At 34.9% G+C, this 21,282-nt stretch overlaps 1 protein-coding gene across 1 annotated transcript in view; it reads right to left on the bottom strand.

Moving 5' to 3' along the window:
• Nucleotides 1–21,282, bottom strand: part of AKAP6 (A-kinase anchoring protein 6) — a 273,079-nt gene that overhangs the window by 74,090 nt on the left and 177,707 nt on the right. Inside the window, 2 exon segments of the mRNA XM_031553601.1 lie at nt 10,100–10,220; nt 16,563–16,711. Of these exon segments, the coding sequence (XP_031409461.1) occupies nt 10,100–10,220; nt 16,563–16,711 (270 nt within the window).

Below are 21,282 nucleotides of genomic sequence, written 5' to 3'. Positions count from 1 at the left end.
TTTTGGGGGGGGGAGAGGAAGGGAAGAAAGGCAAAAGTCTTCCATACTCGCAGTATGATTTGACTACTGACTTGTTGGAGAACAATGAAGCCTAACTTTAAATTAGATACACTTGTTAAAAAATCAAAACAAACAATACACATGAACGTCCTAAAAGTTCGTGGGACTAACTATTTCTCATATCTGATGGTAGTTATTTGATCTCTCCAGACACTGTAAAAATCTAAGAGGTCTCAGGAATTATTATTCTTCCTCTCCCCTAGCAGACACATAGTCTTCCTTGATGATAGCCAGCAAAAAACCATGTCTGTCTGTCTAAATAGTTCATTGAAAAAGTGAAATGTTCATCTTTATAAAGTTACCACCTGAAAATCTCTAAAAGAAATCCTTTATCCATCATCTCCCATTTCTAAGCAAAATCAATTGGTACAGCAGAGATGATTAAACTCCAGTGTAATGTCTGTCAAATTCTGGATGCATCACAGCAGGGTTTCAAACTGGAACATTGCACAGACATGACACAATGGTACTAAAAAACCCTCTTTTCATGATAACAGAGAAAGTCAGTGAGAGGCAATGTTGAGTGAGGCTGATCTTCATAAACTTTTTATACAATCAGTGGAGATAGAGATAAGAGAAAAAAGATTTTTCCTGAAACTATATTAGTGCTTAGCTTAAGCTTCTACCCTGAATTACCCCATTGGAAGAACCTCCATTTCTTAGAGGCTGGTCTACTCTAGAAATCTAAATTAGTCTTCACAGTTGACCTCTTCTCCCACTGAATCACTGTTCAAGCTATAAGCTGTCCACAGCTTTCTCTGCAGTCTCTGACATGCTGCTCATCTGCTCTGTGCCACATATGGAGTATGTTCTGCACATCTTAATAGTACCCATCATTCTGCAACAATGATGACTGAAGGGACAACTGTTGTCTTCACCCAAAACGATAACTCCATTCAGACAAATTTTAAAATTTACAGTTCATGATTGCTGCAATTTTATAGCAACTGTGTTTCTGCAATGCTAAAATGTCAGTATCTACAAAAGGCTACAGGTATTTCCCACTGGCCATGGGAGCTGAGTGGAATCAACCCTAAGAACCCAATGGACAAATACAACTACAACTGCAACAGCTATGAATAAAATTATGTATGATAATTGCCTATTTTACCTTGATAGAGAAATTACCACAAAATATTGTAGATATTTTTAGTAAAATATATTAAAATATATAAAAACATTGCAAAACAATCACATAAATGTAAACTTGTAAACAAATTTAAAAATATTACAAATAAATAAAAGTACTTTGTATAAAATACATAAAGAGAATATATATCTTATGTATATTTATGTAAAAAATAAAAGCAAAATTTCTTAAGATAGTAAGCTGGTATATTTCACTGTAACACAATTTTTATGATTTTGATACATATGAATTGAAGGTACTGCAACTTCAAGTTAATTGAGATTTAGTGAATTTGGGTTTCACCTAGAAAACCTGGTAACAAGGTTTTGTATGGTCATTTGTTTTGTTTTGTTCTGCTTTTTGAAATAAGTGCTACAGTATCAGTTACTTATGAGGTATACTTAGAGGAGAAATGAGGAAATAAAAAAAATATTTCCTGTATTACAGTTATGAACAAAAATATCATGGATAAAATATAATTCCTATGACTTCAGAAAATACACATACATTTTATCCTGTGGGATGATGTGAAAAAAAAATAGGAAAATTAATTAAACTTGGCAAGTAATATGAGAAATAGGGTAACACTATTGCCCCACATATTTGCACTGCCAATCAAAGCACTAGTGAATTTTTTATCTGTATCACAGTAAAAAAGTCCAATCTACCAAGCTGCTAAAAAAACATTAACCTGTTCACATACACCATTAAGAATTATGCTGTTATCGTCCTAATTTTGTCTTACTTTAACATATTGTTTACTGTGCCCTCCAACATGAATACTATGGGGCATCAAAGAAGATCAGTAAAAGGCAGCTGCAAAGACCTGCACACGTCACACAAAAGGCAGGTCTTTACCATGTGAAGTTTGGTCTGAGAAACCACTTAAGGTAGGAAACATTACTTCGACATCAGGTCAGGATTGCTGGATATCTTCAAAGAAGGAAAATGTCAGGGGAATTCTCTAAGATTCACTGCTCTTTGACTCAATTGAGCCACTTTTATGTTACATTCCTGCATATGCTTAATTGGTAGTACATGATTTTGGAACCCAGAACAACAGCAGTGAAACGTTGACTAAAGCAGCAAAGAGAGTTAGATACAGTGTAATAAAGATAAATCAGTCCTGGCTTCTTCAAACTTCTTTATAGACGACTGATCTCTTTATCTGGCATTATTGTATTTGAGATTTCATGAGTGAATTATGAGTGCAAATTCCAAAATGACTGCATAAGATTCTTTTAGTCAGCTAATTCCTACTGACTTTATTAAAGCCAAACAAGCCAAGTTCAACATGCAACTTTGAAAATATGTCTCTAGAATCCTGAAACCTATGGTAATACATTAAATATTAGCCTCAGTGGGCAGCTCTAGGACTTACACGTGGTCTGTACATGATCTAGTCTATCAGAAAACAACAAAATACTCCTAATCTAAAGCTCGTTATGCAAAAGGATAAATTTTTGAGAGATCATGCTAAGAACATAAATCAGAACATGCCCATGTTTTGGGACATCATACAGATTCTTTACTCTGCTCAGGGCAAAGAAAAGCATTGCAGCACCAGTACTGTTATACCAAGTGTCTGATTGCAAGTGTAACAACACAAGCATGACATCTTATATTAGGAAATCCTAGCTCGATGACTAAGTATATCTGAGACCAATCTCCAGCACTTTTTACCTTGAATGCTACGTAGTCCTGGAACACAGAAAATAACAAATGTGGTAATTTTCATCATCCTTTCACGGTGAATTAAGTTGCCATTTCCTCACTAAAATGAACTAAAATGCTTGATGAACAGAAAATGTTTTGAAAAAATATACTGCTGGACACAGACACTCAAACCATCATAACGCAGTTTGCCAGACTGTTGCTTCAGAACTGAATCTTTCGTAATGCTTTAAGGTCTCAGTGCTTGTGACCTTATCCTACCATTTTATACCAGCAAGGGCACAAAGACAGAGCATGTGGAGTTGACTAAAATGCTTGACGTGATGACTGTAAATTGTCCACATTTTGCAGCTGTAGTATGGAATGGTGATGACAGCTATGTGGTACACATCTACTTTTGTTTGAAGTCCAATGCCTCTTTCATTCTAGACACACTGCTTTAATCTCCCAAAAGCTGTGCTGGCTTTTGCTACAAGCTCAGTAAATACTGCTTTGCTACAATGTGAAGTTCATCTTCAGTGTCACGCTGGGAAGAAATAGGAGAAACTCACTTATTCTCGGGAAACGCATGAAGACACTTTTTTTGGAAACATGGGGAGTTTTCTCTAGAAGTTGCATGTTTAAATTTGAAATGTATTAGGGAAGCAACCAAGAACATGTAAGAATATTTTTCTTGTTCCTTCTTTACTCATGCTTTAAACTTAATTTGTAATTCTGTTGGCATAATAATTAGTGCTTTCCTGTTGTAATTATGCAAAATATTAAAACTTAAAATTTATCTATTTTAAAGAAGAATTTTTGCCAACAATAATTTCATTTACTGCTTTTTAAAATATAGAATTTGCCAGAGATAGCAAGGAATTCATTCGTATTTTGAAGATAAAGTTTGCTGCAAAATTCAGTGAAGTTATTTTACTCTGTGCGACAGTTAAAAACATACTACGGTGTCAAAGGCAAACAATAGCTGACATTGATGCATATCATATGGTTGACATATCACTCCACTTACAAAGACACAAGTACATGCTGTAATTTACGGTTTACTATTGCTATTGAATACCTTAATTGATACTATTTAGTGAAATAATTTTTATTTTATTTTTTTAAAGAATTACATGAGTTTCATCAGAGAAGAGCTTTCACTTTGGGGTTTAATTTTGGACATGATTTGCTAGTAGCGTTAAAGATGTATTTTGAAAAGGTGGTGATTTTTGCAAGCTAGCCTAAAAAAATTGTTAGCTAACTATAATAACTATTCTGATTGCAATTAAAAACAAAAAACAAAAACAAAACAACCAACCAAACAAACAAAAAACCACCTTCCCAAGTGGGTCAACACACCTAAGTGCTATCTGCAATCATTTAGATTTTAACATCACGGTTATTATCAGGTTGCACAATGAGATATTGATTACTTTTAACCTTTAGATCCACGAATTCAAGAAAAGTCAAGGCAGTAGCAGAGTCTACTTTGCCTGTCTAATAAACTTATGGCCTTTAGTGGAATTCTAATGATTCTTAGTGGCAAGGCAAATCCAAAATTAGTTTATTCTCTTGGCTCATACGGAAATGATGACATACATAAAAATACTGCATGCATAGTAGATTTGTAGTTACTACCTACAAGGGCTTAATCCTGCAGTGTGCTGAGAGCTTCTTCGCAGTACCTGTCAGCATCTTTTTTCACTGACTGCTTCAGCAGCCCTGCGCACCACTGACACATTACTAGAGACAGGGCTGTCTGGACCCTGCACAATATGCATTATAGGAGCAAAAAATCTTCACGCTTTCTCATTTATAACCAATCCCCTAAGCATATTGTCCAAATATATCACTCTTCAGGCTGTTAATCTTTTAATAAGTTTTCTTTATACGGAAAATCTGCTTGAAATAAAGACTGAACCACAATGCAGCTTCAGTAGGTACGTAGGACTCATTTTAAATGGAACAAAGTAATCCAATTAAACTAATCTGTTTTACAAGTTAAAATGATATGAAGCACATAAATTGATCCTTCTAGGCTGCTGCTATTTGAGCCCTCTTTCTATTGCAGCATTTGGAACTGCTTCACACATTCATATCCTCTGCCTGAAGAAAACTCAGTCCTCCGGTTCAGGAGAATTACAGGCAAGAGAAACATACAACTGTTATGTGTTAGATTAATTTGCAGAACACTTGGCATTATTATTGCCAAGTAGTCAAATTGTTCCAAGTTGTTCCGGAAGGTTGTTATTAATAGTATGTTTTCTGAGGAAAGTTCTGTCTACTTTTGGAACTGCATTTCTGTTGCCAAGGAAACTCCTTTAAGCACAGCATTCGAGGAGCACACTGCTGCTTTTGTTTGCCAGTATCCTATTCATATCATCTAAGTAAGCACTTTACATACTTCAGCCTCCAGTTTCAAATGTGGAAGTTTCTCAGTATTTACACTATGGCATTAAATATAGTTTGTTCTTCATGTTAAACTTGGGGACACTTGCAAGATTATTTTAACAGTTGCTTTAAAGAACAGGTTTTTTTTCACAAGTTTTCAACAAATTAGTTTTAATTTGAATAACAGCTTCATAGGTTATAGCACTAGTCCTTAAGTGTTAATTATCTTTTCACTCTGAAATTAATGTAGTCATTTCCTACTGACTCCTCTACACCATTGCTGAAGTGCTGAGGAAAACATGTCATTGAGTTCTGAGCCAGAACTGTTGTGATTAATCCTGGTCACATGGCCGATCTCTGCCAAAAGGAGATCACTGAAAAAAGGTGACAAAGACAGTGATTTCCTGTCAGCAAAGAGTACGACAGGGCTGTCTAGAAGTGATGCAAATGAGGGAAACTTTCAGCAGGGTTTGTTTGATCCACTCGGGCTGCCCAGGCCGTGCCAGGAGGGCGGCCAGTGGAGCAGCAGCACACCCAGAGGAAGAAGCCGCACCTTACGCAGTTTTTAACTTGGTTTGAAGCATATCCTCAGCTTTTGATATATGTTTTAATGTGATTTAAACCAGGGGTCTGCTTGCCGCAAGCAGGCACTTTTGCAGTTAACCCGCCCAAATGCCACACCAACTGCATTTCTTCACAATCTCTGTGCTACCACATCAGGTTTTCTTCCTCCTCTCATGCCCATGTTTTCTGAGAACTTTTAAGTGCAAGTCTTACACAGCTCATGCAGTTTGTATTAAAAACAGCATCCACCACGTGTAACCAAACAGAAAATACAATTTCTTTTATTTGATATTTTAAAATGTTTACATAATTTTATTCTGAACATGCCAACAGGCTGAACAATCATACTGTACTTATTTAAATGGGGTTTTAATCTAACACAATTAAGTTTTGCAATTAATCTTCTGAGGGAAATGGAAAGAATTATCATTAACTTTTCTGCATAGTATACTCATTTCTAATCTCCCCAGTTCCAGTAAATACCGATTTGCTTCATTTTTGAACACTCAAGGTGCAGAATTACTCAAGTTCTCACTAAAGGGCTAATTAGCAGAGTTTGAATTCTTTGGGTTTGATCCTTCGGTAACAGCATATGAATGCAGCTGAAGTCAATGCAAGTTCTGTGTACTCAGAGCTTATGAGATCAGGCTCACATGTAGTAGATTAAAATGAAATAAACATAATACATTAGGCATTAAACTGAGTTGTTACAGCAGTACAAAGTGAGAGTCCAAAAAGAAATTAAAAAAAAGAAAAAAAAGGGAATGTGTTTCTTTAATTTTTTCTTAGTTAACAGATACAGCATTAGGTAACAGATAAACTCTCAGCTGTGTGTTCTGTGACTGCCATTCCATCACACACCAGTTAATTTTCAAAATCATTAGTGTAAGAGTGTAAAGCTGAAATCATTTAGAGCTGCAGGGGAACACTGGGAGGAAAGTGAAGGAAGAATAGTTTTCTATTTCTGCATGTCTTTGCACTGAAGTTGGAAATGTGGGGAAGTCGGTGTACATATTCAGAGTTTAAAAAAAAGAATGGTTGTGTTGTTTCTCTTATATTAAGTGCACAATAAAACCTGATTAAAGAGAGATATTGAGGATCCTAATAATAATAAAAAAAAAAGCTACCAAAATATAAAAAAAAAAACAAAATTAAACAGAGAGTTAAATTTGTATTAAATCTGAAAATTTAATTATTTTTTTAATATTTTTTAATATTAATTAAAATTCCCAGAGTACTGGGAAAATAGACTAACTATAAAAATGTGTTTTATTTTCCTTTATGCAATTTTAGCATTTACGTATTATGTTAGGCTGCTGTAAGGTATGCTTTTCCCTTCTGATTTACTGTGCTACCACTGTTCCATCCCATTCATGAACATCTCAGGGGCAATGATCACTGTTGGTAACAGTGATACCACAGCCAGATCCCTGCCATGGGCAGTTTGCTGAGCTGGCTTATAGGTGCAATTACTTATCAGCTCAGTTACTGAGAAATCTGTGGGTTTAGGAGAATCCACCGAAATGCAGAGAGTGCCATTAGAAAGTTCATATTTGAAACTGTAACTGGTAAGGATGACAAAAGCAAGACCTGTGTTTTCATGACACCCCACAACACTGAGGAATTCTGATAATAAAAGCTACCTGAATATCTCTTTATAGATTTCTTTCCACATGGAGTACAAAGACATTGTTCACAGTGAAGAGAACAGTAAACAGTGCTGGTGGCCAATGCCTTTGAGTACTAGATCATCCACCATCTTGTATAAAACTTAAAAAACAATAGGGTGTCACATCTGATACTGGCTACTTAAAAAACAAAAACTATTAATGGCATTTCTGAAGACATTTATTCTGTTACTTGAATCTCAAAAATTAAGGATAATAAAGACCTACTAATTTATCTAATCTCTAATTTTTTGCTAGTGTAGATTTTTTTTTTCCTTTTGTCTACTTTTAAAGGTCTGAAATTATGGGGTTTTCAACATTTTTTTGGGAGGTGGTTATTTGGTGTGTTTTTGGTTGTTTTTTGTTTGTTTTTGTTTTCTTTTGAAAGGCTAATAGATCTTAATGCTATTCACTCAAGCTTTTTACATTACCTGAAAATACTCATTCTGGTTTGTGGACACTTCTCAGCCACTTCTTAACCAAACTGAAAATGTCTAGTTGTTTAAGTCTTTCCTTTTGTCCATTAACAATTTGCTTTCTGCTTTCACTATAAAGGTGTATTCAGAGAATATTCCCTGTTAAGAGGATAAGCAGTCTGTTTCTTTCTGTCTTTCTTCAAGAGGTTTTGCAGTGGTCAGTACTTCTAAGGCAGGGGCTCTACAACTGAGCAGATGCCCTTGCTGGGGAAACTGCCCAGCAAGTAAGTTGATTCTGCACAGGAAGCAGTACTGGTGTATATGCTGTATAAGTTACAGTTACTGTCTCTGACACAAACTTCCAGCTTTTGGAAGTGTCACACGTATCATAGGACAGAATTTGGTAATAATAAAAGATGAATATTCCCCATCTTGAGTAAACAATATTTCTCGTTTTGCCTTCATCCTCTACTGCCAAGTAATTCATAAATTGCTGCCCTCTTCTCATTACATATATGACCATACACATCACTACATCTGACCATCTATAATTATTTTTAATGGCTACATTTGAATATCAGAAAGGGAAGTATCCTAAACAGCACCTAAAATACTTATGCTGTGTAAGCACTGTGGCTTTTTATATTTATGAGTTGATTTTTTTTCCTAAAATGTTATTTATGTTCATTGATTTTTTTTTTTTAAAGTATACTACTAAGACTAACAGCTAGATTACACATGTACTTGCTGGTCTTATAAGAACAGACACTACTGTTTTAGACTTGCAAAAAGTTTATATACACTTCTGATGTTGCTTATTTCTGAACTTATGGAGAACAAGAACTGTCTGTGCAATTTATTCTGATTAAGTGCTTAGAAAGATAGGAAAATTAGTGAAACGCTAGTGAAAATAAATGATTGACAAAAAAGAAATAGAGATTACTGAAATAAACTCAGTTGCAGACTAAAATAGTTCAGATCTGAAGCATATTTCCATTCCTAAACACATTTTACTTGTTCAACAACCCTTTTTCATAGGATATTTTAAATAAAAGGACTAAAATTAAAGAGAATAAAATTCAAGAAGACCATCAAGAAAATAAGACACCAAAGCACGAAAAACTAAATTATGTTTAATAAATTATCATATCGTGCTATCAAAAGAGAAAGAAAACAACTTCTATTTGACCTTGAATGTACCATTTATTCGAAAAGAAATTAAAAAAAAGCTAGAGGGTAGTTGTTTCTTGTCATTATACTGTTGCTGATTCTGTGGTTAGTTATTAATTTTATTTTTTATGATTCACAATCTGCTCTTTGAAATATGCCATATGCTCAAAGCAATTCAAGGATGACAACTGTCAGAATTACTCCAATAAAAATTGCCTAAATGAGGAAGATTTACTGCAGCCTGATATTTCTGTCAAAAGCCCCTCCTTCCTTTTCCCCACTACCCCTAGTACCCATAGACTGTAGCTTCTCTAATGCAGAATGAAGCCTGGAACAGTTTTAGGATCAAATCACTCATTTTGGACAACTTCCTCTAAGTAATCATACATAAAAAAAAAGTGATAAAGCTTCTCAGCTAAGGCTACTATGATAAATATAAGAAGCTCTGTATATGTATGTATATAAACATACACACATATCTGAAAACTGCATTATAAATATGCAAGTCCAAAATCATTTTGTTGAAATCAAAAGGCAGGTATAATGACTTAACATGACAACAACTGCTTTACGGATAACTAATAAAAATTAAATTGGAAGAGTCCTGTATTCTGGCAGCAGCAAACCAAAATCAAGGCAAATTTCTTTCATCCCAGAAGAGGTCTGAAAGGTGGATGAAAATTCAGCTGAAAGCTCCAATCAAAACACGTTTTGTAAAATGCTACCATTTCATTTTTTTTCCTTCATTTTGTTTCACTCTATTTATTAATGCCGTTTCATTTATTTCTATTCATCTTGAAGAGAAATCTTTGTCCTTCTATAGAATTACACCAAATAGAATGTGATAAAGGGAACTTTCTTGCAATTATGATGTCGGTGCAGCCTGTCAGCGCACAGGGGATGGAAATGAGGTTGGGGACAGGGAAAGGAATTCTAATAGACACCATGATACATACAATGAACGCAGCGATATCCTGTGAGAGAAAGGCTTGTCAAGCTAATCAGATCTTCTATAGCTAGGTAAAGGCAGTAACGGTAACACTAACCTTGTAAAGATGCTGCTGCTGCTCCTCTGACATCATCAGGTCATGGCTGTCCATCACAATGGATTCCATGTCAATCAGCCAATCCCAGAGCTCCTGGTATTCTGAATCAAAGTCCAAAAGGCTGTAGATAAGGAACAAAATGTATTATGCATAAATACAGTGTAGTTGTTAAAATCTTGTATTAGAATAATATATTCTTGAAAACTCATGATGTTTCTAGTTATATTTCTAAAGAGACATTCTGTATTTATACAGAGTTGAGGAAAATGAAAACTGAAATCCAATTTAAGCCAGTGCCATGACCTAAATTCAGTGGCTGATGCCAAATCCTGACAACTGTTGGCATATTGCATTTGCTTCAAAATTTTTGAAATAGAAATCTTTCACAAATAACATTGATTAATGTTTTTTAAAGGGTTGACTTCATAATGAGTAAACTTTGCAATAATAATTCCAATACAATTCATATAAAAATATTATTTTCACAGAAAAATGACTCAATCCATTCAGCCATCCCTCTGCTGTCTATCTGCCTATCTCTGTAAATATCCTACATTTAGTTTCATGGATGAGTAGCTAGCATTTCAACTTAAGGCCTTAAGATAGGCTTGAGTGAATATGGTAAGCCAGTGAGAACTAAGGCCAGATACAGTATTAGACAGGTGTTCCCTACAGACATGTAAGAAACAAAGGTAAGGACAGGAAGTCAAAACAATGAATCCTTGAATAGCCAGCAATCATTAAAATTCAAAGGAGGATCACTACGGTATTCAACAAAATAAATCATTAGAATAAGGAGCTTAAAAGGATTAATGTGATTCTCCATTGAAAGCTTAGTGAATAAGTAAAGCATAGTTTTTTCTCAAACACCGTAGTACAAGACAGAAGGTACATGCTAAAAAACTGCACGTTCATCAAAAAGATACACTTTGGAAAGAGATCTCCAAACATCCAGAACTGGAGTTAACAAAAGCCTTGTCAGTAGTATAAAAAAAAAAAACAGACTGATCAAACAATTGTACATGTTCCACTGAAGCTGATTTATCCAAATACTGAAAACTATTTCAGCTTTCCGTATCTTTAGCAATGCCATTTAAAAAAAATTAGCAGTATTTCACCAGAGAAACAATAAACTAAACATGTTTCTAATGTTATTAATGCTATTGCAGTTTCAGATAATAATAACTAGAGTACCACGTGCATGGTAATTTTGAAAACACGTAGAAAGAAAGCAAGAAAGAGAAAGAAGGAAAGAAAGAGAGAAAGTGGGACAGAAGGAGATACAGGAAACTATTTGCCTTCTCTGGTATTATTTTCAACAAGCTGACAATGAAGGAAGCCTTGTATAATGCCCAAGTGTTGATTCCCACTTTTGAAGTAACTCCATTTTAATCCACTGTACTTAGTGTACTTGTACTCAATAATTTATGAGGTATTTGCTTAAACTACTCACTGTCCTCAGAAAGTAAGCAATGGTGCAATTACAAAGAAGAGCTAGCATACAAAAAAGTACAGTTGTTGAAATATAACAGTTTCATTGGGAGTTCAGGGCTTTTCTCCTCTTTCAGGAGCCATTTCTCTCAAATGACATTTTGAAACTAAAATAAAACTAAACTCCATTTTCAATACTATATTAGAAGTAATATTGAATCTTTATCTCTTTCTCTGAAAAGACTATAACCATTCTTTATGTTTAGTATGTAGTGTTCCTTTAGTCCCCTTCTGTCTTATCCAAATATTATCCAGTGTCATAAAATTGACAGGCATTTATTAAAACATGTGTTTTATCACATAAGAGACTCAATTTCATTTCATGTAAATTGGTCCTGATTCATTTGGACTTAGTCCATTTGTATCGGTGAAATATTTGAATTAAGATATGAAATGACTGAATCAAAGCCTAACATCCAACGTTCGTGGTCTTCTGATGCCAGAGTGGGATGGGATGGGCCTTTGGAAACAGCACCAAGAAGTGAACTGGGATTTCAATATAATGTGCAGCACATATGCTGGATCCAAACACCTGCTTTAAATCTACTGAACCACATTTTGGTTACAATCCAAATTTGTCCATTTATTGGTATAAGAGAATGAATTGATCTTTTAAATACACACAAAAGCACTTTTCCTTGACCTTTACAAAATCCAAATAAGTACTGTCCTGCTGTTTCCCAGTTTGATATCTAGCTAACATTCTAAACATATTAACCCAAAATAAAGAGTGAGAGAAACAGGATTCATGGGAAAAATCCCAAGAAAGAATTTCTTTTTTTCCTATAGTTTACATCTTGCGTCTCTTTCCATTTTTTTTTTATTTTTATTTTTATTATTTTTCCTCCTGATTGTAAAATAAATTTAACTGGGAATACTTTTAAGCAAACTGTCTACTGCTCTTATTTTCCTGAAGAGTGAAGCCTTAAAGCATCATTTAAAAATAATAATAATGGACTGCACTATTTATAATAGTTCTGAAAAAAATTCTGATGTTTTTCAAATAGAAGCTTTGCTTTGAAAAATGAATGTCTTAAATCTAAATGGAAAATACTGACTACCCTTTAATTACTATCTGGAAAAAAAAGATAAACTATTAAGTTGCTAAAATGATACTTAGAAAACTCAGCAAACATAGTATCAGTGACATGTTAAGATAAAATGTACCTGTCAGTATTTAGGTGGTATGTTGAATGTGTCTTATGTTGAGAATAGTTTTCTTTACATAGGCTTAGCAGATCTTTTTCATGTTGCTACAGGCAAAGTGAAGGAAAACATAACCTCTGAAATACTGTATCAGTGTTACAAATGAAAGCTACAGAAAAGTCTAGTAGATAACACAAAAGCTTTAATGTTAAAGGGCTCTCTTTATATAGGTTTGCTGGTTAATAAGCTAAAATCATTAGCTACGTAATAACTGAAATGACATTAAGAAGTATATTTTACCTTGGTAAACAGGGAATCAGATATGCAGAGTTGCATGTCTAATCCCTTGAACCCTAAACACATTTCTTAAAATGTGGACATCAATTTATTATTTTGAATGAAAATTCATGAGCACCTTCCTCATGAGAGAACCAACTCATCTGTGGCATTAATAAATAAAAAGGAATGCGAAGCTATTTCTTTTAGTCTTTTTTGCCACGTCTACTACACATTTGCAGTTTGTATTACTTCTTTGATAGCATCATTCACATAGTATTTAGAAGTACTGTAAACATGCTGCAATGCCTGCCAAAAAAATCAGCCAGACACAAAGTTCTTTCAGGTTTCTAGGTCATCGTTTTTTGGAACTCCTTTCCATACATGACCTTATTAGGCGGATATAGGAGAAATCAATATTCTGACCTTAACTTTGTCTCATATTCCATACACACAACCCTCTCTATTGTCATAATAACATCTACACTGCAGGAAATCTTGTTCTTTACAGAGTAACTAGCATCATCCTGTTCTGCAGATACTAATTTCTACTACTACTGCAATATCAGTTTAGCTGTTTACTGCACAAAGTCACTACTGTATAAACAATTCTCCATCTACAGTTACTCTTGTTCTCCCTGGAGGCTTATTTCTTCATCCTGGGCCCAGTGTCCACAACAAGCAATGGACAGATACCCTAATTTTCCCAATTAGCTGAACGGCATCTTGTCTGTACAGATCTCAGTCATCCTGCAACAGATACCTGCTCATCCTACTACAGAACTTCTGTTTATAGTTTTTACGCAGTAAGGAAAAGCTGCATAAAATTTATTTTCAAAGCTATGTATTCATAGCTGGAAGGCATTACCATTGTTTTCAATACAATACTTCAAACTAGATCAAACTGAATCCCTCTGAATTCAGCCCATCAGGTTTTCTATAAACACATGGTGTGTCTATCTCCCTCACATCCTTTGGCCTTTCAACCTACTGCTGAGCCTATAAAGTCTAAGTTGATTACAAAGGCCCAGAAAGGTGACTACAGTGCAGAAACAGAGAACACCACTAGATCATCATTACCAGTAATACGCAGGATATTATGAGTGCAGACAAATGCAGCCAAGAGCCTCCCCATCTGCCTCACATGTATGATATTTAGAGTTACAGACTAGATTTTATCATGAGGCTTAAAGCATTCTTTATAGCCTTTATTCTCAAGGAAATTAACTCTGTTACTGTTTTACAGTCTGTGTACCACAAAAAATTCCAGCCTCAAGTCTTGCTCACATTCAACTCTGGCTGCAAAATTAAAAGCTGTTTTTGAACACTTAACCCCCAGTACACATCTATATACATAAATGTATCAATTCTAAACAAATTATAGCTAGCAATAGCTGCTCTAGCATGTTTGAGAAACTGACAGATTTCTGCATAAGTAATCAAGATCTCAGATAAGTAATCCTACATAATTAGCCCATATCAACTTTTCTAAAACAGTCATCTTCCTGTATAAGAGGGGACGTTTACAAGACTCATTTATCCTTACAGTTAGTAATTTTATAAAACTTTATTTCCAACTCAACGTTGAGTTAACAATTGTAAAACAAAGTTTCAAGGATGAAGAGCAGCTTGGTCAGTGATGCTCCTTTCATATGAAGTTGAAAGTAAAAGTTCTACTGAATTTTCTGGTTACTAGAAAACTTGTATCAGGGTGAGGATGTACACTAGTCAGCTCTTTTTAAATACTTTTGCCGCATACTATTATGAACTGACAGGGATGTCCCCCAAAACATCTTAATGGAGAAGCTGGCAACCCACAGTTTGGATGGGCATATGCTCTACTGGATGAAACACTCTGGATCCAAAGAGTTGTGGTCAGTGGAATCAAATCCAGTTGGCAGCCAGTCACAAGTGCTCCCCCAGGGCTTGGTACTGGGACCATTCCTATTCAACATTTTTATTGATAATCTTCATAAAGGGATTGAGTGCACCCTCAGTAAGTGTGCAGACAACACCAAGTTGGGAGGGTAGAAAGGCACTAGAGAGGGACCTGGATAGACTGGATCGATGGGCCAAGATTAACTGTATGAATTTCAATAGGGCCAAGTATCGGGTCCTGCATTTTGGTACAACGACCCCAGGAAACCCTACAGGCCTGGGGAGGAGTGGCTGGAAAGCTACCTGACAGAAAGGAACCTTGGAGTACTGATGAACAGTCAGCTGAATATGAGCCAGCGTATTCTTGCCCAGGTGGCCAAGAAGGCCAATGGCATCCTGGCCATCAGGAATGGTGTGGTGAGCAGGACTGTACTCGGCATTGGTGAGGCCCCCACCTCAAGTACTGTGTTCACTTTTGGGCACCTCAATATAGAAAGGACACTGAGATGCTGAAGCAGGTCCAAAGAAGGACAACAGGCTTGTGAAGGGCGTGGAAAATATGCTCTACAAGGAGCAACTAAAAGAACTGGGGCTGTTTAGTCTGAGGAAGAGGTGGCTGAGGGGAGACTTTATTGCTCTCTTTGAATACCTGAAAGGTGAGCGCAGTGAGAGTGGGGTTGGTCTCTTCTCACTGGTGACAGGATAAGGGGAAATGGCTTCAAGCTGTGCCAGGGGAGGCTTAGGTTGGCTAGCAAGGAGCAACTTCTTTACAGAAAGGGTTGTGAAGCACGGGAATAGGCTGCCAGGGAGGTGGTTGAGTCACCATCCCTAGATGTGTTTAAAATCCATTTGGGATGTGATGCGCAGGGACTTGATTTAGTGGAGGGTTGTTAGGGTAGTTTGGTTAGGTTGCGTTGAACTTGATGATCTTTAAGGTCTTTTCCAACCTGAGCTATACTATAATTGTGTACATTTAAAGTTGTCAAATATGGTTTTGTTAGAGGAAAAACTCTTAAACCAGAGCTACAATAAATTCTTTTCATTGTGGAAAAGTGAGGGGCAGCCATTCAAGAGACCTTTTCTGTGATGAATCTGCCTAAGATTCTTTGCTCAAATTTCCAAGAAAACAGTTAAATATGAAAAGAATTAGAATTGCTGCTTTCTAGAAGTACAAAACTGGGAATTTTAACTTCACTTACATATATGTGTGTATATATAACATTTACATAAATAATACATATTTTATATATATACGTAAGATATACACTTTAGCTCTATATTTAACTTCCTTAGTCACCAGTATAATTACTATTACAGAGAATTGTCTTGCAGTTGTATTAACAAGCTATAAAGACATTTCCTTGTAATATGCTAAGAAATTAAAAGAAATGAAGACTTCAGGAGAAAAGTCTGAAGTGAAAAGGCATTACATTTATTTTTAATTGAAACAATGGATTGCCTCTAGATAATGTTAGGGAGTTCTAAGAACAAAGCATGACTTGGGTACTTTATCTAGAACAGATAAATTTTTTCATTAATATATGACAAAGCTTTTCATTGCTTCTTGACCTAGGAAGAAAAGTTTGGGTTAACTAGAAGTAAGAAAGAGTATATCATGTAAAAAATAATACAGATCAGTGAGAATAAAACAACAAAAAGAATAGTTCCCTACCCATTACTTCCCACTGTGTGAACTTTTGACATATCAGCAAACTCTTCCTTTCGTTTGCTACTACTGTTGTACTGCTCACTGTATAGCTTTAAGGACATCTGTTCAACAGCATCTCTTTGTGCTTCCAGATAGCATAGCTGAACCTCAGCCTATAGAAAGAAAACAAAGAGAAAAAACAGAACTTTTTTCTTTAATTCAAAACAAATGCATTTAAAACAGCTACTTTTGCATTGCAAAAATTTTAACAGAGGAGTATTCACACCATCGTTTTTCTCTTAGCATGATAGCCAAAAAGGCTGAACCAGTCAGTCAGATAAAAGTCCACTGTATTCCAAAATGCTCAAACTGAAATATTTGGTCACTATCAGAGAATGAGGAAGATATTCCATAACATGCATCAATTGTTGCATAAAAATGTCTACATGTAGATATATAAACAAATATTTATCAGAGGCTTCAACATTTTTCTGTTTAACACTTTGCCTGTGCTTCATAATTAATGAAAACCATGTTAAGTATTTTTGTTTTGAGCAGCAAGTGTAAGCAAAACAAAAGAAATCAGCAATAGTCACATTCTGCTTTCCCCTTACTGGCATCCACCGATTACTCAGCAATTTTGACTGCAAAGATGAAGGCAGTAAGTCAAAAGTTAAGGCAAACTCTGTGCCTGGCCAGAAGAATGCTGAATAATATTTGGAATCATAACCTATTGAAAAGACACTTTATTTAGTGCAGCTGTGGTGATCAATTTGATTTTGGGGCTGAGAACCAGATGATAAGATGAAATCTGCTGTGTGCTACAACTGCCCCTAGGAAAAGGGAAACGAACAGAGGATAGAGTAAGTTCAAAAGCACTTTGGGATCAATCTGCTATTGTTTTCTTTTAATATGCCTCTCTGAAAGAAAAACACATTACAAATTCTGATAACGTTTCAAAATCTGCTACTTCTGCATAACTACATACTCATTTCTATTACGAAAATGCCTGCTTAGCTATTTGGTACTATGGCAAGCAAATGTAACAAATGGGAGAAATTCTGTGCAAGGCCTCTTGCATTTTCTACTGCGGCAGGCAGAAAAGTGAAGATTTTGCTTGGTTGCTGACAGCACGGCAGAGTTACCAGGCTGTGGAATGGCAGCTGTATACAGACAAAAGAGGGAAAGCACTGGAGAGAAGAAATGCGCAAAATCCAGACTAAAGAAAAATGCTGGCAAGTGAAGTAGGCATTCAAGAGTGGAGAAGGTCCGAAAGAAGGTTCAAATATCTTTTTAAGCATGTCATAATAAGTTCTGTATATTTGCTTATGCTTTTCTTCAGCACTGATGTTGTTTTTGCTGAGTAACAGTACAGCTAATTTGAAAATTCCATTTCCTTTTCAAATGTATCTCTTATGCTTAACAGCTTTATTTCCCATTGGCCTTTTATATTAAAATTCCTTTTGTTTCACATTAAATCTTCTTTTTTTCTTTTTTTTTTTAATAAATTAAAGAAAAATAGGAAATATTCCAAGGATATAGTAGATAAAATTCCAAGTAAGCCACTCAGGACTTTTGGTACGTACATAATACAAGATTTTGTACCTACTTCTCCAAAATAATGCAAAATGAAACCAGACAGAGTTACCAATGAAAAAGCATTAATTCCATATAAAACTAGTTGGGTCTGGCAAGTTATTCAGAGTAGACTACTAAGGTTAGAAAGAGCTATAAAACACAATATAAAAATACTTTCAGAAATTGTAAGTAAAACTGTTCATACAACTCCAAAATGAAAAACAAAGCAATAAACATCATCAACTTTCAGTTCTTCTACCTCCAGTACATTTTCCCATTAGGGTGATAAACAGTCTCTTTCCATACATTATAGGGATTTCCTGATTTTTCAAAAGACTCTTCAACAGCGAGGTGAATCTTCCAGGTGAGTATTTTGTGCTGTTCACATAAGGCTATGAATTTTGTCTTTTAATTTATTCTTAACAGAAGACCTATTCACTGATTGTTTTCATTTTAATTATAGCTGATGACAATTTTTTGACTTTCCAAAGCAACTAACTTAAAAAAAAAAACTAAAATTTTCCATCTCCATTTTAAGCATAGAATTGAAACTATCTCAAAATTTTTCAGCAAAGAATTTCCCTCATTTTCATTGACATGGAAATGGAGATAAGTGATTATACCTCTTGCTTGTTTTCCTTTGATTTCCTTTTCTGTTCTTTTTAATGTGTACGCAAAATAAAACCAAATCCCCCCAAGTCATCCAAAAGCAGGAAAAATTCACATGCAGCCTAGACTCATGTGTTAATTAAAACTGATCCCCAATTGATATGACATACATTATTTCTCAAACAGCACAACTATCCCAATACTTCAGATAATTCTATGGAACATTTTTTCTAATTCCTGCACCCTCCACCTCCACGATTTCCTCGTATCTTAAAAGAGAAAAGGGGGAAAAAAAATAATAATAATCTTTTCACAGATTTTTCAATCTGTTAACTTGCAAACATAAATCATAATAAAATAACAATTAAAAAACTTAAATAGATAAAAACTTTAATAGATCTGAAAAATAAGATAAGAAACTTGAGGATGAAATAGAAAAAGAAAATACAGGGTGGAAAGAGAAAGTAAATATACGGAAAGAAATGAATGAATAAGCACTATTTCTTCTTCAGAGTTACGAGGCCATGTTGTACTGACGATTCTGAACTCCATTAATGTCATACATACACTATGAATTCTGAATAGAAATTTTCCCCAGTTCTTGTACCTCAGAAATAGGAAGCCTTTATAATTTTTTTTTTTTAAACCCATTCACTTGATGTCTTCAACTATCACAAATGCTTACAGCAACTCTACTGTGGCAGCGTACAGTTTCAGATGGAACTCCGATTTCTTTTTGGTATAAGTTCATCCATCCAATTGATGTGCTTAAGCATTTTTTCATCCATTCAATTGTTAGCAACTGAAAATCCAAAGAGCCTTTGAAGAACTCAAGTAGCTATTGATCAGTTTAAGTCTCAAAAAGCATTCTACATTCTGCAGAATCTAAACAGGCAAAAAACACAATTTAGAAAATAGCATGTAGCATGTGTGTAAGAAATCTACTGCAGTTTATTTTCATCTAAAAATCTTTCATAATGATGAAGGAACAGTTTTGAAGTATTTTGGCACAATGCAGTAGCACCTTCATTAATTGCTACCCAAATACAGAATAGCTACGTGTTATCCTCTAGTTTACTTTGAGAGTCCACTTTCCTACAAACATTTCTGTGTGACTTAAGGAAACTCCAGTCTTTATCACAAACACACTGCTATGGATGTAGATGTCTAGCATGCTAAGATATGTATCATTCCAAATATGGAATAAACATAATGGAAATTAGAGGGGAGGCAATCATTCATTTGCTCTTAATATTCTAAAGCAGAAGTGGAAGTGAGAATTGAGAGACTGATGACGCAAAAAAAAAAAGAAAAGAAAAAAGCAAAGAATGATGTACAGCTATTTTGTACTTCATGGTCCTATTCCAAGTGATTGTTTCTACAACAAAGATGTAACCACAAAGATGACAAGCTTTATTTGATAACACAAACTCTAACAGTCACTGTCCTATCAAGAAGGAATCAATTTACAATATTCAGTTGTAAATTAAACTGAGATTTTTCCAATAATCAAATGTCACAATGCTTTGATATTTCTGAGCCTGGAGAATCCTATCTCTGATCAAAACTATGAAAAAATAGTTGTCTCTATGGGAAAACTGAAAATTTTCTACAACCATGCCAAATATTCAGATTTAGTGATGGGTTAATAACTGTAAATATTTTCAAGACCAGCTTTAAGGGGCTCATTTGTTTAAAACGCAAGAGCTTATAAATAAACTGAGGATGCCTATTCCTTAGTACCGGCTTTGCATGACAGTGCAGAATGTCCTTTACTATACAGTTCACTACACAACACAAAAGGGGTAATCAGAGACAATACCAATCAATGAAAATTTGTATTTCTTGTTAGATCTACATGTTAGAATGACCTTATTCTGAAGTGGAGAAAGGCAAGACATGAGATAATGGCTCATACCATGGGAGGAAGGAGATTGAAAGGATACATACAGAGTGTCAAATAAGAGACTTAAAATTTACACCAATGTAAATTGAAGATAAGAACTCAGTGTTGTGTTGTTTATATTGAAATGTGCTAGAATAAATATCTCTGAATTGGTGTGAAGGTATTTTCAAACACTAGTCTTATTAACTACATCGTTGTAGGCAAACTATTTTGTGTTACACAATATACCATATGCAGTTAACCTTGCATTAGAAATTTACTCTATCTTGCATTATCCTTTCTATACAATCCTTTCAAAAAGCTATATCACTTGTACACCAGACAGCAATTACTCTAGAATTATATTCCTCTGCCATTAGTTGAACTTAAGATAAACAAAAGACTTCTTTTAAAGCACAGGTTCCATCTTTCACCAAAAAGGGAGGTGGTCAGATGACATTCTGAAGCATGTAGACTTAGAATGTTCATTTATATGTATATTTTTAGAAAAACTCACATGCATCTGTCTAAAAGGATGTACATTCCAGCTGAACACACTTCATATTCTTGTTATTTATATCCACAGACAGAATTAGGAGTAATTCCTTAGTAGAAATAAGTTGATTACACTAACACTTATATGGTTATATCTGCATTCAAGCTTCCCCCCCC

Source organism: Meleagris gallopavo, chromosome 5 (assembly GCF_000146605.3).
Source record: "Meleagris gallopavo isolate NT-WF06-2002-E0010 breed Aviagen turkey brand Nicholas breeding stock chromosome 5, Turkey_5.1, whole genome shotgun sequence".
In the NCBI taxonomy this organism is placed as follows: domain Eukaryota; kingdom Metazoa; phylum Chordata; class Aves; order Galliformes; family Phasianidae; genus Meleagris; species Meleagris gallopavo.
The sequence above is the reverse complement of the archived record's forward strand: the minus strand, read 5'-3'. Positions and strand labels throughout refer to the sequence as shown.